The 27,875-nt window shown below is 39.8% G+C and overlaps 1 protein-coding gene across 2 annotated transcripts; it reads left to right on the top strand.

Annotated features, from left to right (window-relative positions):
* Positions 1–209: 209 nt before the first annotated feature.
* Positions 210–25,534, top strand: MUCL1 (mucin like 1). 2 transcript variants are annotated; one of them, XM_081592232.1, is made up of 7 exons: positions 212–375; positions 15,145–15,636; positions 15,738–15,809; positions 20,354–20,888; positions 21,357–21,389; positions 23,893–24,162; positions 25,328–25,534. In XM_081592232.1, exons 4-7 carry the CDS (start codon positions 20,747–20,749, stop codon positions 25,357–25,359), a joined length of 477 nt encoding a protein of 158 aa, XP_081448358.1. In that variant the 5' UTR covers positions 212–375; positions 15,145–15,636; positions 15,738–15,809; positions 20,354–20,746; the 3' UTR covers positions 25,360–25,534. The 2 variants fall into 2 exon arrangements, with proteins under 2 accessions (XP_081448359.1, XP_081448358.1); XM_081592233.1 differs by having other exon boundaries at positions 210–375; positions 15,145–15,809.
* The last annotated feature ends 2,341 nt before the right edge of the window (positions 25,535–27,875 follow it).

Here is a 27,875-nt window from a genome sequence, read left to right as displayed (position 1 = left end):
AGATAATGAGACTTGTAAAAAGAAATAAGAAGATATTAAGAAAAAGAAAAAGAAAACAAAACATAATGAAGAAGAAACAGTGGCATATTTCCAGAGAGACAGAAAAAAGTAAAGTGTGAACAATGGGGATAACACTTGTCTGATTGCTTTACTTTAGGAAACAGTACTTTGTGGTTTGTTCTGGGTTTCTAGAGTGGAGCAGCCATTTAAAACTCATGGGGAAGATGGCGGAGGAATAGGACGGAGAGACCACTCTCTCCTCTACAAATTTATCGAAAGAACATCTGAACGCTGACCAAACTTCACAAAACTACTTCTGAAGGCTGGCTGAGGACGTCAGGCTTTCACAAAAACTGCGCATTATCTTCAAAAGAGGTAGGAGAAATTATAAAAGATAAAAAGAGAGACAAAAGAGTTAGGGATGGAGACCCGTCCCGGGGAGGGAGTCGTAAAAGAGGAGGAATTTCCAAGCAGCAGGAAACCCTCTCACCGGCGGGTGTGGGGGAGGATTTTTTATCTCGGAGGGCAACGTAACTGGGAGGAAAAAATAAATAAAATCCACAGATTACGTGCCTAAAGCAACTCCCAGCAAAGAACCCCAGACGCTCGCATCATCCGCCACCAGCAAGTGGGGGCTGAACGGAGAGGAGCGGGCGGCATTGCCTAGGGTAAGGACCGGGCCCGAGTGCCCCGAGGGCGATCTGAGGGAGCTAACGTGAGATAGTAACCTAAACTGTGGGACAGCGAGAGAGAGAGAACTATCCCGCGAAAAGCCCAACTCTAAGGCACTGCCGGCCCGCTCACAGAACAAAGGACTGAGCGATACCAGAGGAGAGCTAGCCGGCTGCGGACCGCCCCATCCCCCTCCGGACACAGCGGGCAGGCAGGGCCCGCCAGAGCCGGAAAGGGGCAAACTCGGCTCCAGAGAGGGCACCCCCTACCAAACTGCAAACAGGCTCCCAGTTTCTAAGCAAAGACTGCCTGAGATCCCGGAGGGTCGACAGCCGCCGGGAGGGTCGCAGCCAGAGACCAGCTCCCCAGAACCGACACAAAGCACACCGGAGCCGGGCGCGCCCGTAAACCGAGGCGGGGACCAGGGTGGTGATAAGCCGCACCGCCCCAACAGGGGACAGCGCCCTCGCCAAACTTCTGGCCGCCTGGGCAGCTCCGACCGGGAACGGCACAAGCCGCGGGCGAAACCGAGTCTGCGCCTTTGTGGAGTAACCGGGAGCCTGAACCTGAGCGGCTTAGACCTGGGAAGTGCACGCAGCTCAGGGCCCGCTCCCCAGCCGAGTAACCTGAAGCCTGAGCAGGGTAGACGGGGAAAGCACACACGCCGTGAGCGGGGGCGAACCCAGTGCGGCCGAGACACTGCGAGCTTACCACACACACGCCAGAATTGCAGTGTTCCTTCCTCCCCACAGCACGATTGAACAAGCGAACCTAAAGAGATCACCTCCACCGCTTTGTTGCAGGGCGGAAATTAGATACTGAAGAGATCTCCAAACAGAAGCCAAATAAACAGAGGGAAGCGCTTTGGAAGGGACAGGCCAACAGATTAAGATCCCTGTAGTTAATACCGACTGCATTAAAAAGGACCTATAGATCTTGAAAAGTATAAGCAGGAATAAGGATCTATCTAAAACTGAGCAGATCCCACACTGCTCACAACAGCTCCAGAGAAAGTCCGGGATATATATATTTTTTACTATTATTATTATTTTTTTTTTTTTTAATTTTTTTTTTAATTAAAAAAAATTTTTTTTTTCTCTTCTTTCCTTTTTCTTCAAGTCCTCTATTACACCTTTAACTTTCATTTTCATAACCCACTATTAACTTGCAAAAAAAAAAAAAACCCTATTTTTGAAGCAAACTACATACATATATCTTATACCTTTTGTGTTTTCTTTTTTTTAATGTTTTTTTTCCTGTTCTACATTTTTTTACTGTTTCTTTTTTTACTGTTTTTCTGTTTTTTTTCTTTTTACACTGTTTCCTTTTTTCTTTTTTTTTAGATTGTAAGTTTTATAAGAGTCTAACCTCTACTCTAGATTTTTAATCTTTGTTTTACATATTTGATATCAACTTTGTACATTTAAGAACCCAATCTTTAGGACCCATTTTTACTCAGGAGTGTGATCACTGGCCTGATCACTCTCTCCCCCTATTGATGCTCTTTCTTCTCCCCCAGGGAACCTCTATCTCCCACCCTCCTCCTTCTCTTCTCAACCCAATTCTGTGAATCTCTGAGGGTGTTCTGGGTACCGGAGAACACTTCAGGAACAGGATACTGCCCAGATCTCTCTCTCCCCTCTTAATTCCTCCCTTTCTACTCATGCTCACCTCTGTTACCTTCCTCCCCCCTCTCTATGTATCTCTGTGAATCACTCTGAGGGTTCCAAACTGTGGAAAGCACAGAGGGAAGTGCTTACTGGCTAGATTGCTCTCTCCACATTTGAATTCCCCTCTTCCCCTCCTGGTCACCTCAACCCACCCCCCCCCACCTCATCTCTCCATGTAACTCAGTGAACCTTTCTGGGTATCCCTCACTGCGGAGAATCTTTTCACCATTAACCTAAAAGTTTTATTATTGAGGCTGTATGGAAGGAGAAGTCTTGAGGCTACTGCAAGAATAAGACTGAAAGCCAGGGGAAACATTAATTAATAAGAGACCATCCAATAGCTTCCATAAATTCACTGAAACCAAGCTCCACCCAAGAGACAATAAGTTCCAGAGCAAGACATACCACGCAAATTCTCCAGCAACGCAGGAACATAGACCTGAGCATCAATATACAGGCTGCCCAGAGGCACACCAAATCCATAGACATCTCAAAAATTAATACTGGTCACTCCATTACACTCTAGAGAGCAGAAATCCAGCTCCACCCACCAGAACACCGACACAAGCTCCTCCAACCAGGAAACCTTGACAAGCCACCTGTCCAACCCCAACCGCAGTGAGGAACCTCCACAACAAAGAGGAACTTCATACTACCAGAATACAGAAGGGCCACGCCTAACACAGCAATCTAAACAAGATGAAAAGGCAGAGAAATACTCAGCAAGTAAAGGAAAATGAGAAATGCCCACAAAGCCAAACAAAAGAGGAGGAGATAGGGAATCTATCTGAAAAAGAATTTAGAATAAGGATAATAAAAATGATCCAAAATCTTGAAAGCAAAATGGAGTTACAGATAAATAGCCTGGAGACAAAGATTGAGAAGATGCAAGAAATGTTTATCAAGGACTTAGAAGAAATAAAAAGGAATCAATATAGAATGAATAATGAAATAAAGGAGATAAAAGACACTCTGGAGGGAACCAACAGTAGAATAACGGAGGCAGAAGATAGGATAAGTGAGGTAGAAGATAGAATGATGGAAATAAACGAAGCAGAGAGGAAAAAAGAAAAAAGAATCAAAAGAAATGAGGAAAACCTCCGGGACCTCTGGGACAATATGAAACGCCCCAACATTCGAATCATAGGAGTCCCAGAAGAAGAAGATAAAAGGAAAGGCCATGAAAAAATACTCGAGGAGATAATAGTTGAGAATTTCCCTAAATTGAGGAAAGAAATAGTCACAGAAGTCCAAGAAACCCAGAGAGTTCCAAACAGGATAAACCCAAGGCGAAACACCCCAAGACACATATTAATCAAATTAACAAAGATCAAACACAAAGAACAAATATTAAAAGCAGCAAGGGAAAAACAACAAATAACACACAAGGGGATCCCCATAAGGATAACAGCTGATCTTTCAATAGAAACCCTTCAGGCTAGAAGGGAATGGCAGGACATACTTAAAGTAATGAAAGAGAATAATCTACAACCCAGATTACTGTACCCAGCAAGGATCTCATTCAGATATGAAGGAGAATTCAAAAGCTTTACAGACAAGCAAGAGCTGAGGGAATTCAGCACCACCAAACCAGCTCTCCAGCAAATGCTAAAGGATCTTCTCTAAACAGGAAACACAGAAAGGATGTTTCAACACGAACTCAAAACAACAAAGTAAATGGCAACGGGATCATACTTATCAATAATTACCTTAAATGTAAATGGGTTGAATGCCCCAACCAAAAGGCAAAGGGTTGCTGAATGGATACAAAAACAAGACCCCTATATATGCTGTCTACAAGAGACCCACCTCAAAACTAGGGACACACACAGGCTGAAAGTGAAAGGATGGAAAAACATATTCCATGCAAACGGAGACCAAAAGAAAGCAGGAGTCGCAATACTCATTTCAGATAAAATAGACTTTAAAATAAAGGATGTGAAAAGGGACAAAGAAGGACACTACATAAAGATCAAAGGATCAATTCAAGAAGAAGACGTAACAATCATAAATATATATGCACCCAACATAGGAGCACCACAATATATAAGGCAAATACTAACAAGTATGAAAGGGGAAATTAACAATAACACAATAATAGTGGGAGACTTTAATACTCCACTCACGCATATGGATAGATCAACTAAACAGAAAATTAACAAGGAAACACAAACTTTAAATGATACAATAGACAAATTAGATTTAATTGATATTTACAGGAGTTTCCACCCCAAAACAATCAATTTTACCTTTTTCTCAAGTGCACATGGAACTTTCTCCAGGATAGATCACATCCTGGGCCATAAATCTAGCCTTGGTAAATTCAAAAAAATTGAAATCATCCCAGCCATCTTCTCTGACCACAATGCAGTAAGATTAGACCTCAATTACAGGAAAAAAACTATTAAAAGTTCCAACATATGGAGGCTAAACAACACGCTTCTGAATAACGAACAAATCACAGAAGAAATCAAAAAAGAAATAAAATTATGCATAGAAACGAATGAAAATGAAAGCACAACAACCCAAAACCTATGGGACACTGTAAAAGCAATACTAAGGGGAAGGTTCATAGCAATACAGGCGTACCTCAAGAAACAAGAAAAAAATCAAATAAATCAACTAACTCTACACCTAAAGCAACTAGAGAAGGAAGAAATGAAAAACCCCAGGGTCAGTAGAAGGAAAGAAATCTTAAAAATTAGGGCAGAAATAAATGCAAAAGAAACAAAAGAGACCATAGCAAAAATCAACAAAACTAAAAGCTGGTTTTTCGAGAAGATAAACAAAATTGATAAGCCATTAGCCAGACTCATCAAGAAACAAAGGGAGAAGAATCAGATTAACAAAATTAGAAATGAAAATGGAGAGATCACAACAGACTCCACAGAAATACAAAGGATCATAAGAGACTACTACCAACAGCTATATGCCAATAAAATGGACAACTTGGAAGAAATGGACAAATTCTTAGAAAAGTATAACTTTCCAAAACTGAACCAGGAAGAAATAGAAGATCTTAACAGACCCATCACAAGCACGGAAATCGAAACTGTAATCAGAAATCTTCCAGCAAACAAAAGCCCAGGACCAGACGGCTTCACAGCGGAATTCTACCAAAAATTTAGAGAAGAACTAACACCTATCCTACTCAAACTCTTCCAGAAAATTGCAGAAGATGGTAAACTTCCAAACTCATTCTATGAGGCCACCATCACCCTAATTCCAAAACCAGACAAAGATGTCACAAAAAAGGAAAACTACAGGCCAATATCACTGATGAACATAGATGCAAAAATCCTTAATAAAATTCTAGCAAACAGAATCCAACATCATATTAAAAAGATCATACATCATGACCAAGTGGGCTTTATCCCAGGAATGCAAGGTTTTTTTAACATCCGCAAATCAATCAATGTAATACACCACATTAACAAATTGAAAGAAAAAAACCATATGGTTATCTCAATAGATGCAGAAAAAGCCTTTGACAAAATTCAGCATCCATTTATGATTAAAACCCTCCAGAAAGCAGGAATAGAAGGAACATATCTCAACATAATAAAAGCTATATATGACAAACCCACAGCAAACATTATCCTCAATGGTGAAAAATTGAAAGCATTTCCCCTAAAGTCAGGAACAAGGCAAGGATGCCCACTTTCACCACTACTATTCAACATAGTTTTGGAAGTTTTGGCCACAGCAATCAGAGCTGAAAAAGAAATAAAAGGAATACAGATAGGAAAAGAAGAAGTAAAACTCTCACTGTTTGCAGATGACATGATCCTCTACATAGAAAACCCTAAAGACTCTACTAGAAAATTACTAGAGTTGATCAATGAATATAGTAAAGTTGCAGGATATAAAATTAACACACAGAAATCCCTTGCATTCCTATACTCCAATATTGAGAAAACAGAAAGAGAAATTAAGGAAACAATACCATTCACCACTGCATCAAAAAGAATAAAATACTTAGGAATATATCTACCTAAAGAAACAAAAGACTTACATATAGAAAACTATAAAACACTGATGAAAGAAATCAAAGAGGACACAAACAGATGGAGAAATATACCGTGTTCATGGATTGGAAGAATTAATATAGTGAAAATGAGTATTCTACCCAAAGCAATCTACAGATTCAATGCAATCCCTATCAAGCTACCAATGGTATTTTTCACAGAACTAGAACAAATCATCTCACAATTTGTATGGAAATATAAGAAACCTCGAATAGCCAAAGCAATCTTGAGGAAGAAGAATGGAACTGGAGGAATCAAACTGCCTGACTTCAGGCTCTACTACAAAGCCACAGTCATCAAGACAGTATGGTATTGGCACAAAGATAGAAATATAGATCAATGGAACAAAATAGAAAGCCCAGAGATAAACCCACGCACATATGGACACCTTATCTTCGACAAAGGAGGCAAGAATATACAATGGAGAAAAGACAATCTCTTTAACAAGTGGTGCTGGGAAAACTGGTCAACCACTTGTAAAAGAATGAAACTAGAACACTTCCTAACACCATACACAAAAATAAACTCAAAATGGATTAAAGATCTAAACGTAAGACCAGAAACAATAAAACTCCTAGAGGAAAACATAGGCAAAACACTCTCCGACATAAATCACAGCAGGATCCTCCATGACCCACCTCCCAGAATATTGGAAATAAAAGCAAAAATAAACAAATGGGACCTAATTAAAATTAAAAGCTTTTGCACAACAAAGGAAACTATAAACAAGGTGAAAAGACAGCCTTCAGAATGGGAGAAAATAATAGCAAATGAAGCAACAGACAAACAATTAATCTCAAAAATATACAAGCAACTTCTGCAGCTGTATTCCCGAAAAATAAACGACCCGATCAAAAAATGGGCCAAAGAACTAAACAGACATTTCTCCAAAGAAGACATACAGATGGCTAACAAACACATGAAAAGATGCTCAACATCACTCATTATTAGAGAAATGCAAATCAAAACCACAATGAGGTATCATTTCACACCAGTCAGAATGGCTGCTATCCAAAAGTCTACAAGCTATAAATGCTGGAGAGGGTGTGGAGAAAAGGGAACCCTCTTACACTGTTGGTGGGAATGCAAACTAGTACAGCCACTATGGAGAACAGTGTGGAGATGCCTTAAAAAACTGGGAATAGAACTGCCATATGACCCAGCAATCCCACTGCTGGGCATATACACCGAGGAAACCAGAATTGAAAGAGACACGTGTACCCCAATGTTCATCGCAGCACTGTTTACAATAGCCAGGACATGGAAGCAACCTAGATGTCCATCAGCAGACGAATGGATAAGGAAGCTGTGGTACATATACACAATGGAATATTACTCAGCCATTAAAAAAAATACATTTGAATCGGTTCTACTGAGATGGATGAAACTGGAGCCCATTATACAGAGTGAAGTAAGCCAGAAAGAAAAACAACAATACAGTATACTAATGCATATATATGGAATTTGAAAGATGGTAACGATAACCCTATATGCGAGACAGAATAAGAGACACAGATGCATGGAACAATTTTATGGACTCTGAGGGAGAAGGTGAGGGTGGGACGTTCTGGGAGAATGGCATTGAGACATGTGTATTGTCATATGTGAAACAGAGCACCATTCCATGTTCGATGCATGTGACAAGGGCTCAGGGCCAGGGCAATGGGATGATCCAGAAGGATGGGATGGGGAGGGAGGTGGGTGGGGGGTCCGGGAAGGGGAACACATGTAAACCCATGGCTGATTCATGTCAATGTATGGCAAAAACTATTACAATATTGTAAAGTAATTAGCCCCCAACTCAAATAAATAAATTTATTAAAAAAATAAATAAATAAATAAATAAATAAATAAAAACAAACAAAAAAAAAACTCATGGGAACAAGAGTTGCACTTAGAAAGAACAAGATGGCAGAGGAGTAGGTGGAAGTTGATTACATCTCTCTCCACGGATACATCAGGAATACACCTTCAGACACAGAACACCAGCTGAGAGCGAACAGGTGTACCTGACCAGGGGAAAAGAATATATAGAGCCACGCAAAACTCAAGATCAAGCCCTGAGCCTTTGGAGTGGGAGCACTGACTCCAAGACCGTAGACCACCACAGAACTAACCCTAGGGAGTATCAAATAGTGAGAACTCACACAAAGGAAACCACTTGAATACAAGACCCGGCATCACCCAACCACCAGTAGCACCCTGTGCAGGATGCCTCATCTAAACAACAAACAAAACAAAGATACAAATCCAATCATCAACAGACAGGATTACCACCTCACTCAGCCTTGCCCATCAGAGGAAAAACAAACAAACATACAAAAGCTCAGCACAAATCTCACCCTATACAAAGCTTACACAAACTGCAAGACCAACCTTAGGAGGGCAGAAACCAAAAGGAAGAAAGAATTCAACCTTCTTCAAGGAAAGAACTCAACTTTCCCTGAAACCTGGGAAAAGGAGACCTCAAACACAATAAGTTTTAAAAAAAAATGAAAAGGCAAAGAAATACTATACAAATGAAAGAACAAACTAGAAACACAGAAGTTCAAATAAATGAAGAGGAAATAGGCAAACTACCTGAAAAAGAATTCAGAATAATGATAGTAAAGATGAACAAAAACCTTGAAAACAAAATGGAGAAAATGAAAGAACCAGTCAACAAAGACCTAGAAGAATTAAATAATAAACAGACAGAGACAAACAACACAATTACTGAAATTAAAAATACTCTAGAAGGAATCAACAGCAGAATATCTGAAGCAGAAGAACGAATCAGTGAGCTGGAAGATAAAATGGTGGAAATAACTTCTGGAGAGCAGAATAAAGTAAAAAGAATGAAAAGAACTGAGGACAGTCTCAGAGACCACTGGGACAATATCAAATGCACCAACATTCAATTATAGGGTTCCCAGAAGAAGAAGAGAAAAAGGGTATGAGAAAATTTTTGAAGAGATTGTAGTTGGAAATTTCCCCAACAAGGAAAAGGAAATAGTCAATCAAGTCCAAGAGGCACAAAGAGTCCCATACAGGATAAACCCAGGAGAAACATGCCAAGACACATAAAATCAAACTAACAAAGACTAAACATGACAGAATATTAAAAGCAGCAAGGGAGAAGCAACAAGTAACATACAAGGGAAACCCCATACGCTTAACAGCTGATAAACTTTGCAGGCCAGAAGGGAAGTACTGAAAGGGAAAAATCTACAACCAAGATTACTGTACCTGGCATGGATCTCACTCAAAATTGATGGAGAAGTAAAAAGCTTTTCAGACAAGCAAAAGTTAAGAGAATTCAGTACCACCAAACCAGCTTTACAACAAATGTTAAAGGGACTTATATAGTCAAGAAATACAAGAGAAGAAAAAAGATCTACAAAATCAACCCCAAACAACTAAGAAAATGGCAGTAAGAACATATATATCAATAATTACTTTAAATGTAAATGGACTAAATGCTTCAACCAAAAGACACAGACTGGTTGAATGGATACTGAAACAAGACCCATATATATGCTGTCAACAAGAAACCTACTTCAGACCTAAAGACACATATAGACTAAAAGTGAGAGGATGGAAAAATATATTCCATGGAAATGGGAAGCAAAAGAAAGCTGGAGTGTCAATCCTCATATCAGACAAAATAGACCTTAAAATAAAGATGATTACAAGAGATAAGGAAGGACACTACATAATGATCATGGGACCAATCTAAGAGGAAGACATAACAATTGTAAATATTTATGCACCCAACATGGGAGCACCTCAATACATAAGACAAACACTAAGAGACATACAAGGAGAAATTGACTGTAACACAATAATAGTAGGAGACTTGAACATCCCACTCACAACAATGGACAGATCATTAAAACAGAAAATTAATAACAAAACACAAGTGTTTTGTGATACATTAGATGAGATGGATCTCATTGACATCTTCAGGACATTCCATCCAAATGCAGAAGAATACACCATCTTTTCAAGTGCACATGGAACATTCTCCAGGATAGACCAAATCTGGGGTCACAAATCAAACATTAGTAAATTTAAGAAAATTGAAATCGTATTAAGCATCTTCTCCAACCACAAGGCTATGAGACTAGATATCAATTACAAGAAAAAAAACTGTAAGAAACACAAACACATGGAGATTAAACAACACATTTCTAAATAACCAACAGGTTACTGAAGAAATCAAAAGGGAAATTAAAAAATTCCTAGAAAGAAATGACAATGAAAACACAACTCAAAACCTATAGTATGCAGCAAAAGCAGTTCTAAGAGGGAAACTTATAGCAATACAATCCTACCTCAGGAAACAAGAAAGACATCAAATAGACAACCTAACTTTATACCTAAAACAACTGGAAAAAAAAAGAACAAAAAAACCCCCAAAATTAATAGAAGGAAATAAATCATAAAGATCCAAGCAGAAACAAATGAAAAAGAAATGAAAGAAGCAATAGTTAAGATTAATAAAACTAAAAGATGGTTCTTTGGGAAGATAAACAAAATTGATAAACCTTTAGCCAGACTCATCATGAAAAAAAGAGAGAATCAAATCAACAAAATTAGAAATGAAAAAGGAGAGGTTACAACAGACAATGCAGAAATACAAAGGATTCTAAGATACTGTTATGAACAACCATATGGCAATAAAATAGATAACCTGGAAGAAATGGACAGACTCTTAGAAAAGTTCCATCTTCCAAGACTAAACCAGGAAGAAACAGAAATTACAAACAACCCAATTACAAGCACTGAAATTGAATCTGTGATCAAAAATGTCCCCCAAAGCAAAAGCCCAGGACCAGATGGCTTCACAGGAGAATTCTATCAAACACTGGAGAAGAGCTAATGTCTATCCTTCTAAAACTCTTTCAAAAAATTGCAGAGGAACACTTCCAAACTCATTCTATGAGGCCACCATCACCCTGATAACAAAACCAGACAAAGACAACACAAAACAAGAAAACTACAGGCCAATATGATGAACATAGATGCAAAAATTCTCAACAAAATTTTAGCAAACAGAATTCAGCAGTACATCAAAAAACTCATACACCATGATCAAGTTGGGTGTATTCCAGGGATGTAAGGATTCTTCAACATACGCAAATCAATGTGATACACCATATTAACAAAATGAAAGATAAAAACCATATGATAATCTCAATAGATGCAGAAAAAGCATGACAAAATTCAGCACCCATGTATGATTAGAACTCTTTAAAAAATAGGCACAGAAGGAACCTACCTCAACATAGTAAAGGCCATATATGATAAACCTATGGCAACTGTTATTCTCAATGGTGAAAAACTGAAAGCTTTCCCCCTAAGATCAGGAACAAGACAAGGGTGTCCACTTTCACCACTATTATTCAACATAGTTCTGGAAGTCCTAGCTACAGTAATCAGAGAAGAACAAGAAATAAAAGGAATTCAGATCAGAAAAGAAGTAAAGCTCTCATTGTTTGCAGATGACATGAACTGTACATAGAAAACTCTAAAGATAGTATCAGAAAATTACTAGAGCTAATTAGTGAATTGAGCAAAGTTGCAGGATACAAAATCAATACACAGAAATCACTTGCATTTCTATATACTAACAATGAAAAATCAGAAAGAGAAATTAAGGAATCAATCCCATTCACCACTGCAACAAAAAGAATTAAATATCTAGGAATAAACTTACTTAGAGACAAAAGAACTGTACACAGAAAATTATAAGACACTAATGAAAGAAATCAAAGATGACATAAACAGATGGAGAGATATTCCATGTTCCTGGGTAGGAAGAATCAATATTGTGAAAATGACTATACTACCAAATGCAATCTACAGATTCAATGTGATCCCTATCAAATTACCAATGGCATTTTTCACAGAACTAGAACAAAAAAATTCACAATTCATATGGAAACACAGAAGACCCTGAATAGGCAAAGCAGTCTTGAGAAAGAAGAATGGAGCTGGAAGAATCAACCTTCCTGACTTCAGATTATACCTCAAAGTTACAGTCATCAAGACAGTAAGGAACTGGCACAAAAACAGAAATATAGACCAATGGAACAAGATAGAAAGCCCAGAAATAAACCCATGCACCTATGGGTACCTTATTTTTGACAAAGGAGGCAAGTATATACAATGGGGCAAAGATAGCCTCTTCAATAAATGGTGCTGGAAAAACTGGACAGCTACATGTAAAAGAATAAAATTAGAACACTTCCTAACACCATACACAAAAATAAACTCAAAATGGATTAAGGACCTAAATGTAAGACCAGAAACTATAAAACTCTTAGAGGAAAACATAGGCAGACAACTCGATGACATAAATCAAAGCAAGATCCTCTATGACCCACTTCCTGGAGTAATGGAAATAAAAAGAAAAGTAAACAAGTGGGATCTGATTAAACTTATAGGTTTTTGCACAGCAAAGGAAACTATAAGCAAGGTGAAAAGACAATCCTCAGAATGGGAGAAAATAAGAGCAAATGAAACAACTGACAAAGGATTAATTTCCAAAATATACAAGCAGCTCATACAACTCAATGCCAGAAAAACAAACCAACCAACCAAAAAGTGGGAAAAAGATCTAAACAGACATTTCTCCAAAGAAGACATACAGATGGCTAACAAACACATGAAAAGATGCTCAACATCGCTCATTATTAGAGAAATGCAAATCAAAACCACAATGAGATATCACCTTACACTGGTCTGAATGGCCATCATCAAAAAGTCTACAAACAATGAATGCTGGAGAGGGTGTGGAGAAAAGGGAACGCTCTTGCACTGTTGGTGGGAATGTAAATTGATACAGCCACTATGGAAGACGGTACAGAGATTCCTTAAAAAACTAGGAATAAAACCACCATGTGACACAGCAATCCCACTCCTAGGCATATACCCTGAGCAAACCAAAATTGAAAGAGACACATGTATCCCATTGTTCATTGCAGCACTGTTTACAATAGCTAGAAGATGAAAGCAACCTAGATGTCCACGATGAATGGATAAAGAAGTTGTCGTGCATATACATAATGGAATATTACTCAGCCATAAAAAGGAACGCATTTGAGTCATTCTAATGAGGTGGATGAACCTATTATACAGAGTGAATTGGGTCAGAAAAAGAAAGATAAATACCGTATTCTAATGCATATATATGTAACCTAGAAAAATGGTACTGAAGAATTTATTCATAGGGCAACAATGGAGAAACAGACATACGAAAATGGGGAGGGGGAGGAGAGGGTGAGATGTATGGAGAGAGTAACATGGAAACTTACATTACCATATGTAAAATAAATAGCCAATGGGAATTTGCTGTATGGCTCAGGAAACTCAAACAGAGGCTCTGTATAAACCTAGAGGGGTGGGATGGGGAGAGAGATGGGAGGGAGGTTCAAAAGGGAAAGGATATATATATACCTATGGCTGATTCATGTTGAGGTTTGTCAGAAAACAGCAAAATTCTGTAAAGCCATTATCCTTCAATAAAAAATAAATAAATTTTTTAAAAAAGAGTTGCACTTATAGAGAATTGATATAAAGCAATGAGTGGGATAGGGGCTTCCCAGGTGGTTCAGTGGTAAAGAATCTGCCTGCCAATGCAGGGGACACAGGAGAAGCAGGTTGAATCCCTGGGTCAGTAAGATCCCCTTGGAGTAGGAAATGGCAACCCACTCCAGTATTCTTGCTTAGAGAATCCCATGGACAGAGAATTCTGGTGGGCTACAGTCCATGGGGCTGCAAAGGGTCAGACATGACTTAGCAACTGAACACACATGCGTGCGTGCACACACACACACACACACACACACACACACTGAGTAGGATGAGCCTCGACTGGAAAAGGAATGAGAATTAGGGCAAGGATTAGATGTTCTTTTCCTTAACTAGGAAAAGCCAACGGTGGAAGGAATTTGTACTTAGGAGAGTTCTTTTCTGATAGTAAAATAATGAACCAGGACACAGGCAAGTTTTAGGAAAACTTCCCTGAATTTTCAGTTCAGGAAGTATTGTAAGGTTTACCAGGTACAGTTGAATCTTCACTGTGGTTCACTGGTGCGTGTCCATGCTCAGTCGCTCTGTCCTGTCCGAGTCTTTGCGACTCCATGGACTGTAGCCCACCAGGCTCATCTGTCCATGGGATTCTCCAGGACAGAATACTGGAGTGCGTTGCCATTTCCTACTCCAAGGGATCTTCCCCCACCCAGGGATCAAACCCACATCACGTGTGTCTCCTGCATTGTCAGGCAGATACTCTATGGCTGGGCCACCTGGGAAGCCCTGGGTCACTGGTGCAGGGAGTCCCTATCTTCATGTGAAAGTGTATGCTATTTTTGTGTGTGTGTGTGACCCTTTAGATTCAGATTTCTGTGACTAGGAGATTTGAGAGAATAAAGAATCTTTGTCTCTAAACACTACTGGCCTTCTTCCATAGTTAATTCGGTTCATGAGATTCCTGCCTTCCTAGCCCATCTGTACCTATTTCATATCGTAACTCAGAGTCATAGCCTGAGGTTCAACCTCACAAGACCTCATCCACATCCTGGTTAATCCTGACCTTTCACAGTACACTCCCTCCCTGATACTCAAAGTCCTCCTCCTTTGTCTTTTGCTTACTATTTGAATTTGTATTATATTCCTTCATTCATTCGTTTAGTTAGGCTCATTTCTCAAGAGCCTACTCAGTGCTTGGTATTCTTCTAGGTCTTATGAAACAGAGTTGAACAACTTAAGTTTTTTTGTTCTTTTAGAGCTCATTTATTTGAAGGAAGACAACACTAGAGAAGCCAAGGACAAAGAAAGAGTGAGACGAGGAAACATCAGGAAGTGATAAACCTTGTATGAAAATAGACTAACTTGATTCCATCAAGAGGTGCTATTTGAGACTGAACAGCGATAATGGAAGCTATTGATAATTAGAAGTAACATGCTAGGTCTGCACACCGTGCTTGTGCACACAGTCAGATTTATATTGCTGAACAGTCATTGTGTAGCCCTGTTTGTTTCTCAGCTCCTCTGATGGAAGAACAGGATGAGAGCTGATCTTTGATCCTAACACCGAATCTTCCTGGGCCTCACATTACCCTGAGACTTCTAATTACATCTTTGCTCTCTTATATAAACTTAGTACCGTATCCTCTTGTTTATCTGTGTCTAGTTAATTCTTGTCTTTGTGAAACTCATTCAGGTATCCTTGCCCGTCCCAGTCCAGGACTACTGCAGAATCTTCCAATCTTTGTGAGGTATCTGACAACGGGCAAGGGGCTTGATTTTGCACCAAGTCCTTGATGTTCCTCTCAAGACCTCCCTTCAGGCTGAGGCTTATTTTTTGGTTTCCTTTCAGGGCCTAGGTCCTTTACTAAATGATTCAAATGAGAGTGTGCACTGCTGGTGGGGCCAGGTTTATGATCATTGGGTAAGTTCAGAGGGTAGAAAGAGATGTGAAGTTTGTATGGAGGAATACTGAAGTGTCACAAATTTAAGATGTCATGTTATATGTTTTGCAAACTGTTTAAGATAGGAAGTATAATAAAAATGATAGGTTACTAATTTGAAACTTTAAAAATATATTGTGAATAAAATTAAAATTGTGTTAGATTGTAAAGCCTTGTGATTTTTGTAAGAGTTTAAAAATATTAAAATCTCTTGTATATGCTAAGTCTTTAAAATGATAAGATCAGAAGACAGAATAAACTATTTGAATAGAAAATCATGAATAAGGAAATTCAAATGTCAATAAATTCATGCAGTATGCTCAAATTTACTATAATCCAGGAAATGCAAATGAGCATAACAAATACTGCTTTGACTGATCAGGTTAGAAAAATAATATTGAGATACATTTACTTCTGGCAAGATGGCTGGAAAGAAGCACTCTCATATTTTCTTTCTTTTAATAATAATTTTTTGAGTTCTTTGGGAAAGCAATTTGATACTACCTATTAAAAATACTCATGAGTTTATTAATAAGTCTGGCAATCTAGAGCATTGATATAAAATATTTGGTAAGAGTACATTAAAAAGGCATATCAATGGCTTTATGATTGGTAGCAGCAAAAAACTAGCAGTGACCTCAATTTCTATCAACATGGAAGGTTAGAGTCAATTATGATATAACAAAACCATTTAAAGGAATGATACAGATCTATAGTGGCTGAGCTAGATTTGTTAGACATCATGTTGAGTGCACAAAGAAGAAAGAATGATCAGAATATAATGCTGTTTTGTATACCATATTGTAAGAAATGTATCAACATATATATAGATTTGTATGTACAGATTTATATATGATAAGAGGAACATGGAGAAGTTCATTTAAATTTGTTTTTGGTGGTGGTTTGGTTTAGTCGCTAAGTCGTGTGCGACTCTTGTGACCCCATGGACCGTAGTCTGCTAGGCTCCTCTGTCCATGGGATTCTCCAGGCAAGAATACTGGAGTGGGTTGCCATTTCCTTCTCCAGGTTTTTGGTAGTGGTAAACAATAGTTTGGAATGCTAAGCATGGAGGAGCATGTATTCGTATGTCCATAGAACTGTTTAGGAAATGTATATTAACAAGGTAATAATTACAGTTTCTCATTGTGTTAGATGGTCTGGTAACTTTTACTTTCTTATATATACTTCTATTATAACTTTCATAATGCTAATTATAAAGAACTAAGTGAAACGAGGAAACCAGACTTGAAAGAGACGCGTGTACCCCAATGTTCATCGCAGCACTTTTTACAATAGCCAGGACATGGAAGCAACCTAGATGTCCATCAGCAGACGAATGGATAAGGAAGCTGTGGTACATATACACAATGGAATATTACTCAGGCATTAAAAAAAAATACATTTGAATCGGTTCTACTGAGATGGATGAAACTGGAGCCCATTATACAGAGTGAAGTAAGCCAGAAAGAAAAACAACAATACAGTATACTAATGCATATATATGGAATTTGAAAGATGGTAACGATAACCCTATATGCGAGACAGAATAAGAGACACAGATGCATAGAACAATTTTATGGACTCTGAGGGAGAAGGTGAGGGTGGGACGTTCTGGGAGAATAGCATTGAAACATGTATATTATCGTATGTGAAACAGAACACCATTCCATGTTCGATGCATGAGACAAGGGCTCAGGGCCGGGGCAATGGGATGACCCAGAGGGATGGGATGGGGAGGGAGGTGGGTGGGGGGTCCGGGAAGGGGAACACATGTAAACCCATGGCTGATTCATCTCAATGTATGGCAAAAACTATTACAATATTGTAAAGTAATTAGCCCCCAACTAAAATAAATAAATTTATATATAAAAAAAAAGAACTAAGTGACAGGAAAGGGCAGTAGTAAAACATTTTGGAGAACATTCTGGATTTAATTTCAGTTGTTAATTGGACTTAATTTTAATTTGAGAGTATGAATTTAGCATTTTTGGGCTTTTGTTGTTGCTTAGTCTCTAAGTTGTGTGTGACTCTTTGTGACCCTATGGATTGTAGCCCGCCGCCAGGCTCCTATGTCCATGGGATTCTCCAGGTAAGAATACTGGAGTGAGTTATCATTTCCTTCTCCAGATCTTCCTGATTCAGGGATTGAACCTGGGTCTCCTGCATTTCAGGCAGATTCTTTACTGTCTGAGCCACAGGGAAGCCCATTTTTGTGCTAAATATCGTAAACATAACATCACTTTCCATCTCCTATAATTCTTTCCTTCCTTCTTACCTGTGTTATTATTTATTAGGCTTTATCACCTTATATATACAAAATATTCTTTTCCATTTTTCTCTCCTTCCTCCCTGCCTCCCTGCCTCCCTTCCTTCCTATTTACTTATTAACATATGGGTTTCAACAACAGGGTGTATGGTGTGTAATTTTTGTGTGCTTTGTTCACTACTGCTTCCTTAATGTCTAGCGCTCAACGAATTTTGGAGAATGAATGTATGGAGTCAGGCATGCATTAATTAACAGACATCAGTACAGGAGACAGGGATCAAGACCATCCCCATGGAAAAGAAATGCAAAAAAGCAAAATGGCTGTCTGAGGAGGCCTTACAGATAGCTGAGAAGAGAAGAGAAGTGAAAAGCAAAGGAGAAAAGGAAAGATAGTCCCATCTGAATGCAGAGTTTGAAAGAATAGCAAGGAGAGATAAGAAAGCCTTCCTCAGTGATCAATGCAAAGAAATAGAGGAAAACAACAGATTGGGAAAGACTAGAGATCTCTTCAAGAAAATTAGAGATACCAAGGGAACATTTCATGCAAAGATGGGCTCGATAAAGGACAGAAATGGTATGGACCTAACAGAAGCAGAAGATATTAAGAAGAGGTGGCAAGAATACACAGAAGAACTGTGTAACAAAAAAGATCTTCACGACCCAGATAATCATGATGGTGTGATCACTCACCTAGAGCCAGACATCCTGTAATGTGAAGTCAAGTGGGCCTTAGAAAGCATCACTACAAACAAAGCTAGTGGAGGTGATGGAATTCCAGGTGAGCTATTTCAAATCCTGAAAGATGATGCTGTGAAAGTGCTGCACTCGATATGCCAGCAAATCTGGAAAACTCAGCAGTGGCCACAGGACTCGAAAAGGTCAGTTTTCATTCCAATCCCTAAGAAAGGCAATGCCAAAGAATGCTCAAACTACCACACAATTGCATTCATCTCACACGCTAGTGAAGTAATGCTCAAAATTCTCCAAGCCAGGCTTCAGCCATATGTGAACCATGAACTTCCAGATGTTCAAGCTGGTCTTAGAAAAGGCAGAGGAACCAGAGATCAAATTGCCAACATCCACTGGATCATCGAAAAAGCAAGAGAGTTCCAGAAAAACATCTATTTCTGCTTTATTGACTATGCCAAAGCCTTTGACTGTGTGGATCACAATAAACTGTGGAAAATTCTGAAAGAGATGGGAATACCAGACCATCTGACCTGTCTCTTGAGAAACCTGTATGCAGGTCAGGAAGCAACAGTTAGAACTGGACATGGAACAACAGACTGGTTCCAAATAGGAAAAGGAGTACGTCAAGGCTGTATATTGTCACCCTGCTTATTTAACTTATATGCAGAGTACATCATGAGAAACGCTGGGCTAGAAGAAACACAGGCTGGAATCAAGATTGCCAGGAGAAATATCAATAACCTCAGATAAGCAGATGACACCACCCTTATGGCAGAAAGTGAAGAAGAACTAAAGAGCCTCTTGATGAAGGTGAAAGAGGAGAGTGAAAAAGTTGGCTTAAAGCTCAACGTTCAGAAAACTAAGATCATGGCATCTGGTCCCATCACTCCATGGGAAATAGATGGGGAAACAGTGGAAACAGTGTCAGACTTTATTTTTGGGGGCTCCAAAATCACTGCTGATGGTGATTGCAGCCATGAAATTAAAAGACGCTTACTCCTTGGAAGGAAGGTTATGACCAACCTAGATAGCATATTTAAAAGCAGAGACATTACTTTGCCAACAAAGGTCCACCTAGTCAAGGCTATGGTTTTTCCAGTGGTCATGTATGGATGTGAGAGTTGGACGGTGAAGAAAGCTGAGTGCTGAAGAATTGATGCTTTTGAACTGTGGTGTTGGAGAAGACTCTTGAGAGTCCCTTGGACTGCAAGGAGATCCAACCAGTCCATCCTAAAGGAGATCAGTCCTGGGTGTTCATTGGAAGGACTGATGTTGAAGCTGAAACTCCAATACTTTGGCCACCTCATGCGAAGAGTTGATTCATTGGAAAAGACCCTAATGCTGGGAAGGATTGGGGGCAGGAGGAGAAGGGTACGACAGAGGATGAGATGGTTGGATGGCATCACCGACTCGATGGACATGGGTTTGGGTAAACTCTGGGAGTTGGTGATGGACAGGGAAGCCTGGCGTGCTGTGATTCATGGGGTCGCAAAGAGTCGGACATGACTGAGTGACTGAACTGAACTGAGTTTCATTTTCTATTGTTTTTCTCTTTATTCACATGTGCAGGAGAGAGGCCATAGCTGGAAGAATGCACAGCCTGACTCTCAGAGGGTGGTTCTTCCATCAGGCTGCTCTACCCTGATTAATCTCCTTTGATGAAAGACAAGCCTGAGTAAGCTTCCAAAATCTCTGAAGGGAGCACTGCAGATATGACTAAATCAGGAGAACTGGATGTGGGGTTTTTTTCATCTTGTCAGAAAAGACTATAATCATGGTACCACTCTATCTACAAGGTATGAATATGTCAGAATGAAATGATTGATATTATGATCTTTCCAAGAGCCTCAGGCTGTGCTGTGTTTTCTTTGGCAGTTTCTCTGAGAACCAACACTCTTGGCATTAACTAACCTGGATTCTGGTCTGGCATCTTCTGATTGGTGTTCTCTTTTTTCCTATATAATGAATGTTGATGTGGAATCCTGGAGTCAGGATTCCTCAGGGCTCCGAAAATTTCCTGTGACCCCTGCTTTGCAGTTGACCATCATGAAGCTCTTGGCCTTCCTGACACTGGTGGCAGTGTCCACGATCCTGGTTTCTGGTCGTAAGTAAAGATTCTCACCTGAAAATAAGGTTTGGAGGAATAGTTACAAGATAAGAACTCTGTGTGGACATGGGTTTGGGGGAGCCTAGAATGCTGGCCTCTCCTGTCCTCTACTCCAGTCCCCTGTTCCATCACCATTTTCACTGACCATTCACGATAGATTTTACTCTGCCCTTAGGCTCTTCCCAATTCAATCAGATCATAGCTCATTTCTGACCTTGGAACCCAGTTTCATGGTCAGAGTCAGTAAAATCTGTTTAAGAATACAAATCAGAGGTTTATTTCAGGAAATCAAAAGTGACCACATATTGTGGGATTTTATATTATCTGTGCATCTTTTCCCCCTCAACGTGTGCACCAAAGACTAAAGTTATTTGACTCTGAAAGCCTGCACCATTGTCCATATTCTTCTCTCCACACCCAAATCTGGTGTTCAACTCACATCCTGTTTTTATTTTTCTCTTTCAGAGGATCCAACAACTGCTCCACAGGACACACCAGGTGAGTTTGCCCTTGCACCTCATCTCCTTCCAGCAATGACTATTTTCCATCCCAGCCTCATGTCAAAGTTTCCACAGGAGATAGGATATAAGGATTCCTAAGCCCAAGCCTGGCAAAATCTTTTGCCGGATTCAAATGTTTATGGTGAACATAGAAAGTCTGCTTATTTCTTACACATTATTAGAGGATATGAACACTCTGGCATGGATTTACACAAATTGTGGGTCAATCACTGAATTTTCTTCAGCAGAGAGGAAGCCGTGGTCTGATGTTGTGGCCTGAGAATTTGTGGAGGTGCATATAAAGTCTTTCTGATTACCCTAAACCAAAGGGCTGAATATATGGCCAGTGTGTAAATAAGAGGCCATTTAGTCCCAGTGATAGGGATAGAATAAGATAGTTCTACACCTGGAAATCCCACTTGGGGAAGACAGAGAGGGACTTCAGAAGATCACCATGAGCTAGACACCAACTAGAAGATGATCAGAACATACGGCAATTAAGCAATAATCAGAACATTTCGAAAGTAAACAGACTTATTGTTTACTCAGTGGCCACTGCCACAGAAAAATGGGATGAGGCCTGGCCTGAATTTGGCCTTGGGAGGTTTGTAATAACAGATCCTGAAAAACTGCATTCCTGCACATAGCCAAGATAGGAGTATAGGTGAAAGAGAAAAGAAATTAGGTGCAAGAGGACATTATACCAGAACCTGAGATGAATTACAGTATTTTAGGATATGTCACCACTTCTTTGTTAATATACATATGATTATAGCACCATGACAGTTCTGGTTAGACCGTAAAATGTCAAGGAGGAACTAATGATATAAGCCTTGATGTCTGACCCCAAAAGAGAAAATCTGTGGTCTTCTACCCTTCCCATTTTTTCTTTCATTATAAAAATGCAGCCCTTAGGAATTCCCTTGTGGTCCATGGGTTAGGATGTGATGCATTCACTGCTTGGGCCCATTTTCCATCCCTGGTCCAGGAATTAAACTCCTATGAGCTTCGGGATACAGCCAGAAAAAAATAAGTAGGCAGCCTTCTTTGTTCTCAGGGTTGCAGTCCCTTGCCTGCCTGTATCTCTCACAAATATCCTACTCTAATTAACTCCCTCTTTGCCTGTTGCTTTGCCTCTGGCTGAATTCTCTCTGTACTTGAATTGTTTTGCACCAAGACAAAAGAACCTACACACCAAGCACCAGGTGTGCAGTTTGAATTAAAAGATTGTGAGTTAACGTCACCTCTTAAAGTAGTTGTGGCTTCCAATCCCAGTCTGAAGTGCGACTGGATTCAAGTCCCATTGAGGAGTGTGGTTTCACCATAATGAGGAGAATGTAGTTCCTGAGAGTGAGGCAGAAATGAGGGCATGGGACCACATGGGAGAGTGGGATAACAGGATGTGGAATATAGGGGTCAAGTGCAAGCAGGGCTCTAAGCTCTGCTCTTTGTAATGGCATCGATGCCTGATTCCCAGGCTGAGGTTTGTTTTCATTCTTTAATCTGAGTCCCAAGGTTGTGGACCAAAGCTCCTAGTCAGGCTTGGACTATCCCCACAGCACCCTGCCCATTCTGTGCTGTGCGTGTCGTGCTCACGCAGGCATTCTGAAGATCCCTCTTTTCAGCCTCAGCAGCTTGGGGACTTGGGTTCTCTGGTCACAGGGCACTGACTCTAGTCTGACCTCGCATACTGTGCCACATGTGCCATGTGGAGTCCAGTTAAAAAATATATTCTCTTTCCTGCACGAGGCCTGAGTCAGCACAGCTAGAGTACAGGGATGGAGATGGTGATGAGATGGTTTTCGCTCAAAGTTTTGGGGTCTGACTCTTGCTATTTGTTAGCAGCTCTGTGGGGAGAGATAAATCTCATAAATCTTGGCAAGATCCTTTTGAACATGGGGTGGATGAAAGAGCATTTGCTTATTCTTATTATTTTCAGAATAGTACCAGTATTTCCCATTATGTAGAAGGGACTCACAATTATTGCTGTAGTACAAGTTCCCACAAAAGGTGAGACAAATATATCTCTCCTTAAGCTCCTTAAGCTTGAACCTGCAGATCTCTAATCTGAGATGCATCAACTGATTCTTCTCTTCTCCTCATACTGCAATGCTCCTGATACTTAGCACCTACTCAGGTCTAAGTCATTCTGTGGGAAGTCCCCAGAATGTCAGTCCACAGGAAGTTCCTTTTTGTGTCTCAGCAGTGGTTCCTGTGAATAAGGACATATGTGGATTTGGTCTTTCATGTTCATGCTAGCAGAAAGTATTTGCCTGTGTCTTCCCTCAGTCTCACTGCCCTAGCAAGGAAATGCTAAATTCTTTCTCTCCCATGAAGGACGGGGCTAGGAAGAATGAGTAAGAGAAGAGTTGGTAGCTAGGGTAAAGGTATGACAGAATTGATGACATTTGCTGAGATGAATTCAGAATGAGAAATGCACATTCAAGCATGTTGCCTGAAGATTCATATGTCTTGATTTCAATGATTCCTCTTAATTTCAGCTTCTGAAACTGTTGCCACAAACTCTGCTGACTCCAGCGCAACTCCAGATGCTCCCAGCGAAAGTACAGATGCTCCCAGTGAAAGCACAGATGCTCCCAGCGAAAGCACAGATGCTCCCAGTGAAAGCACAGATGCTCCCAGCGAAAGTACAGATGCCCCTACCACAAGCTCTGCTGATTCCACTTCCACTGCTGCCAGCTCAACCGGTGCTGCATCTACCACAAAGGCCACCTCCACAGCCAGTACTAGACAGACCACCGCTTGGTTTTGTAAGATCACCCCATAAGTACTTTCCTCATAGAGCGCCTGGATTTCTTATGTCCACTATTCTCAGCATAGACTATATTTGGGGGGCAAAAAAAGTCATGAGAAAAGTCCTGCTCTCTTTTCAGTATTTTCTAAATCCTTGTGGCTTTACAAATCAAGCCAAGAGACAACATCAGAGAAATCAAAAATTTTGAGTCTCTCGTTTACCAATTTTATCTGCATGGCTCTTGAAATCTTGGAATTTAATAGGTAAAATTCATCGTTAGTAAAATTGACAATGGAGAGACCAAAGTATGTCCCTCCATGTGGCCAAGTCTGTTTTGTTTTGCTAGAAAATTCTTATTTCCTTTAAAGATCTTTCTAAAAATAGAAAATATCTTTACAAAGATGCTTCCTTGAGGCAGAATGCTTTGAGTGTTATTCTGGTATTTCTGGGAATTTGGAATTCCACTGTGGTTCATGGTACAGTCTTCCTATTCCTGGTTCATTTCCCTCTGACCTCAAACAGCCTGGTAAAATCAGTGACTACTATGATTGATTCTGAATATATGACAGGCAATGTGGTATCAAATTCACACATATAATGTAGGGTTGGCCTAAAAGTTCGTTCAGGTTTTTCCATAAGCTATGGTCAACTGAACAGTTTAAATCTCATAGTAACTCTATGAAATAAATATTTTAAAGATGATGAAATAAAAAATTGCAACAGAAACTTTCCCCTGAATATTGTGCTATGCATTAAGAGAGGAGATGGATTGGTACATAAACAATGAAAGTCCTGAGGAATCTTAGAAATATTTATACTCTTTCAGTGCATGGCTCCTGGCTCAAAGTTCTGTATTGGGTAGTCAATGGGTGACAAAATGAATATTTGTCTTTTATCAAGAGAAGGCTGGACTGCTGTGTGCTGTAGCACATGGAAAACTAATCCATACTAGTCATTTCTCTGTTTTTTTCTAAACTTCCCACTGATCTAGGCTTCCATCCCAGGCTCTATGTCCAATTGCTTCTGGACAGGAGTTAGGTGTTTATCTTCTAGGAATGTAAATCTCTTTTTGACCATGAATTCAGTGTCATTTGACATTTGTTAGTCTTCTTGAAGATTCCAAGGTATGAAGCCACATTTTCAACCTTTTTTGAAAACCTCTTATCTGTTTTCTGTTTCAGGTTTCTTGCCATGGCTTAACATAGTTTGCTAAGAGTTATCAGTGAGATGGAATTAGCCTCGGCCTTCTGCATTTGATCCTGCTGGGCTGGGCCAATATGTCCCTTGATTTGTTTTAATGCAACGACTTTCCATCCCTACTATATCTATCCTATCTCTAATCAGTGTATCTTCTTTAAAATAAAAAATAATGAGCAACATGAAAAAAAGGATTTTCTGTAGGTGCTGGCGTGGTGATTGTCCAAAAGTTTAGTCTATCCAAGTGACACAGTTTGAATCCTACCTAATTCTTTCTTAGATTAATGTTAATAAATAGACTTTCTACATGTTTATCCAATTTTTAAAAAACAGGACACGGTCCTTTGGTATATCACTAACATACAGTATATGCACTCACATACAGAGTTTTCTGTAAGTGAGTGCACTAATCAACATTTCCTGGGTACAAATGTTCACTCTGATTCCATCAAACTCTGCTATTAACTGACCACTAATTATTCTCATATCCTCAGTGGCTTAGCAGGTGAGAAAGAGGGAAGCACTCCTGAGGTCTGGGAACTAGCCTGACACATTGTGCTTTGGAATTGTTAGGGTCTGACCTGATCTCAGAGCTTAGAAATGGTGCTCTCTTATTGCACAAAAACAATATCACAAAACACCAACATCAGAGTACACAGTGACTTCCATAATTTTGACCAACTCATAATTTTGTTTCAGTACAAACAAAAACAAGATCAGTGTACAAACCATAAAATACTATCAGTAAATATCACCCTCTCCCAGGTAATGAGTTCATTACATATTACAACTTTAGCCCCACTCTAGTCTCTTCTCCTCTCTATAAGGTTTGTTAAGACACTCAGTTATAGCATTATTCATGCTCTCTTAGAGTCACTAATCAGAGCAGAGGTCTGCTTCCTTAAACCCTCCCCCAAGTCACCTCACATATACTCAAATCCTGTAACAAGTCCTTTCTTACACCCTTGGATTAAGACACCTGTCTGTAATTCCCCATGGTTTATGTTCTCCCCACTGCCATGAGTACTAAACCCAACGCAACTTAACTATAGCTGTGTTCCTGGTGGTTTGGGGCTGGAGGATTTTGATACTTAAATGTATAATTGGGATGGACGTGGTATGAGAACAAGGTGTGGTATCTTTGTCTTTCTCCCTTTGGATATTTGCTGGGTTAAAATTTGCCCAATTCTGGGAGGTTTGGTTAATTGGAGCCCTTACAATTGTCTGAACCATCACCATCAGTAAACTAAGCAGTGCAAATTCAAGGAGAACAACATTAATGGTCTAATTAAGGAAATGATTGAGGATGAAATTCCATGCTGACTAAATTTTCTAAAAATCAATTATCTGATTCCACTTAGTAACAGATGAAAGTAAAAGTGTTAGACACTGAATCGTCAACTCTTTGCGATCCACCAGGCTTCTCTGTCCACGGAATTCTTCAGGCAAGAATACTGGAGTGGGTTGTCATTTCCTTCTCCAGGGAATCCTCCCAACCCAGGGACTGAACCGGGTCTCCTGCATTGCAGGCAGATTCTTCACCATCTGAGTCACCTGGGAAGCCCTATAATAACAGGTAGTGGAGACTATTAAATGTCAAACAAGGTGAGTCTGCTGATTATTTCAGCTATCTGACATTGAGACAGGCTGGGACCTGGGACTCTTGCTGGAGTACTCGCACCTGGACAAATGTCTCCTGGGGCAATAGGATCCAAAGAAACTATAAGGGATGCATGTGTAGTTGGGGAAATTGTGAACAATAACTATAATAAAATCACAAACCAAATGCCACTTCTGAGGTACCTGGAGCAAAAGCAGGGTACTGTGCATGATCCCTTCACACAGCACCACCAAGGGGTAGCTAGACCACCTCAGCTCTGTCTCCTGACCAACAAACACATGGACCTGCCTCATTACTCCTTTAATGACCCAAGCAGTTCCTCTGGGGGAGTGGGCAAGGATATCTGTTACTTGCTTTTGCTCCTTTGTGTTACAGAATGAGACCCAATAAAGTGCAGCATGGAACTCTGTTCTGGCCACTTATGTATTTCTGTTGATTAAAGATCCAAGGGCCTGTGCTGGCAACAACATTATAAAGACAATTTAGGAAGAGCAACAGGCCAAGTGGGACTGGTGAACGCTTATCCACTTTTATAACAACTTTCATAATATTTCCTCAATCTACACAGGCACAGTGTGAATTTTCATAGATTGGAGTTTGTATACATTCACTATATTGCCCCAGGGATATTTGAGTCTTTTAGCATATTGCCATAATCTAACTCAGACAAGATTTGGAATTAATAACCATTAAGGGCAAATTAGTAGTTATCATGTTAATTGCTTCCTCAGAGGAATAAACTCAAAAGAATTAAGACCTCTAATATTCATATGATAACTAGAGGGTAGTGGTTTTCAAGTAATATTCAAGGCCTAGTTCCGTCTCTGGAAAATCTAGGAATTATGTGTCGGAGCAACCAGAGACATTGCTTGAAATACGCAACACGTTGTCATGTTTTTCAGATCATGCTA

Source organism: Giraffa tippelskirchi, chromosome 4, assembly GCF_054371585.1.
Source record: "Giraffa tippelskirchi isolate mGirTip1 chromosome 4, T2T-mGirTip1v1.2.pri, whole genome shotgun sequence".
NCBI lineage: Eukaryota > Metazoa > Chordata > Mammalia > Artiodactyla > Giraffidae > Giraffa > Giraffa tippelskirchi.
This window is presented reverse-complemented; position numbering and strand designations above follow the sequence as displayed.

Coding starts and splice junctions, on each gene's coding strand:
- MUCL1 (XM_081592233.1), top strand. CDS start 20,747: ATGAATGTTGATGTGGAATCCTGGAGTCAGGATTCCTCAGGGCTCCGA. Junction 21,390..23,892: donor TGCTCCACAGGACACACCAG/GTGAGTTTGCCC, acceptor TCTTAATTTCAG/CTTCTGAAACTGTTGCCACA. Junction 24,163..25,327: donor ACAGACCACCGCTTGGTTTT/GTAAGATCACCC, acceptor TTTCTGTTTCAG/GTTTCTTGCCATGGCTTAAC.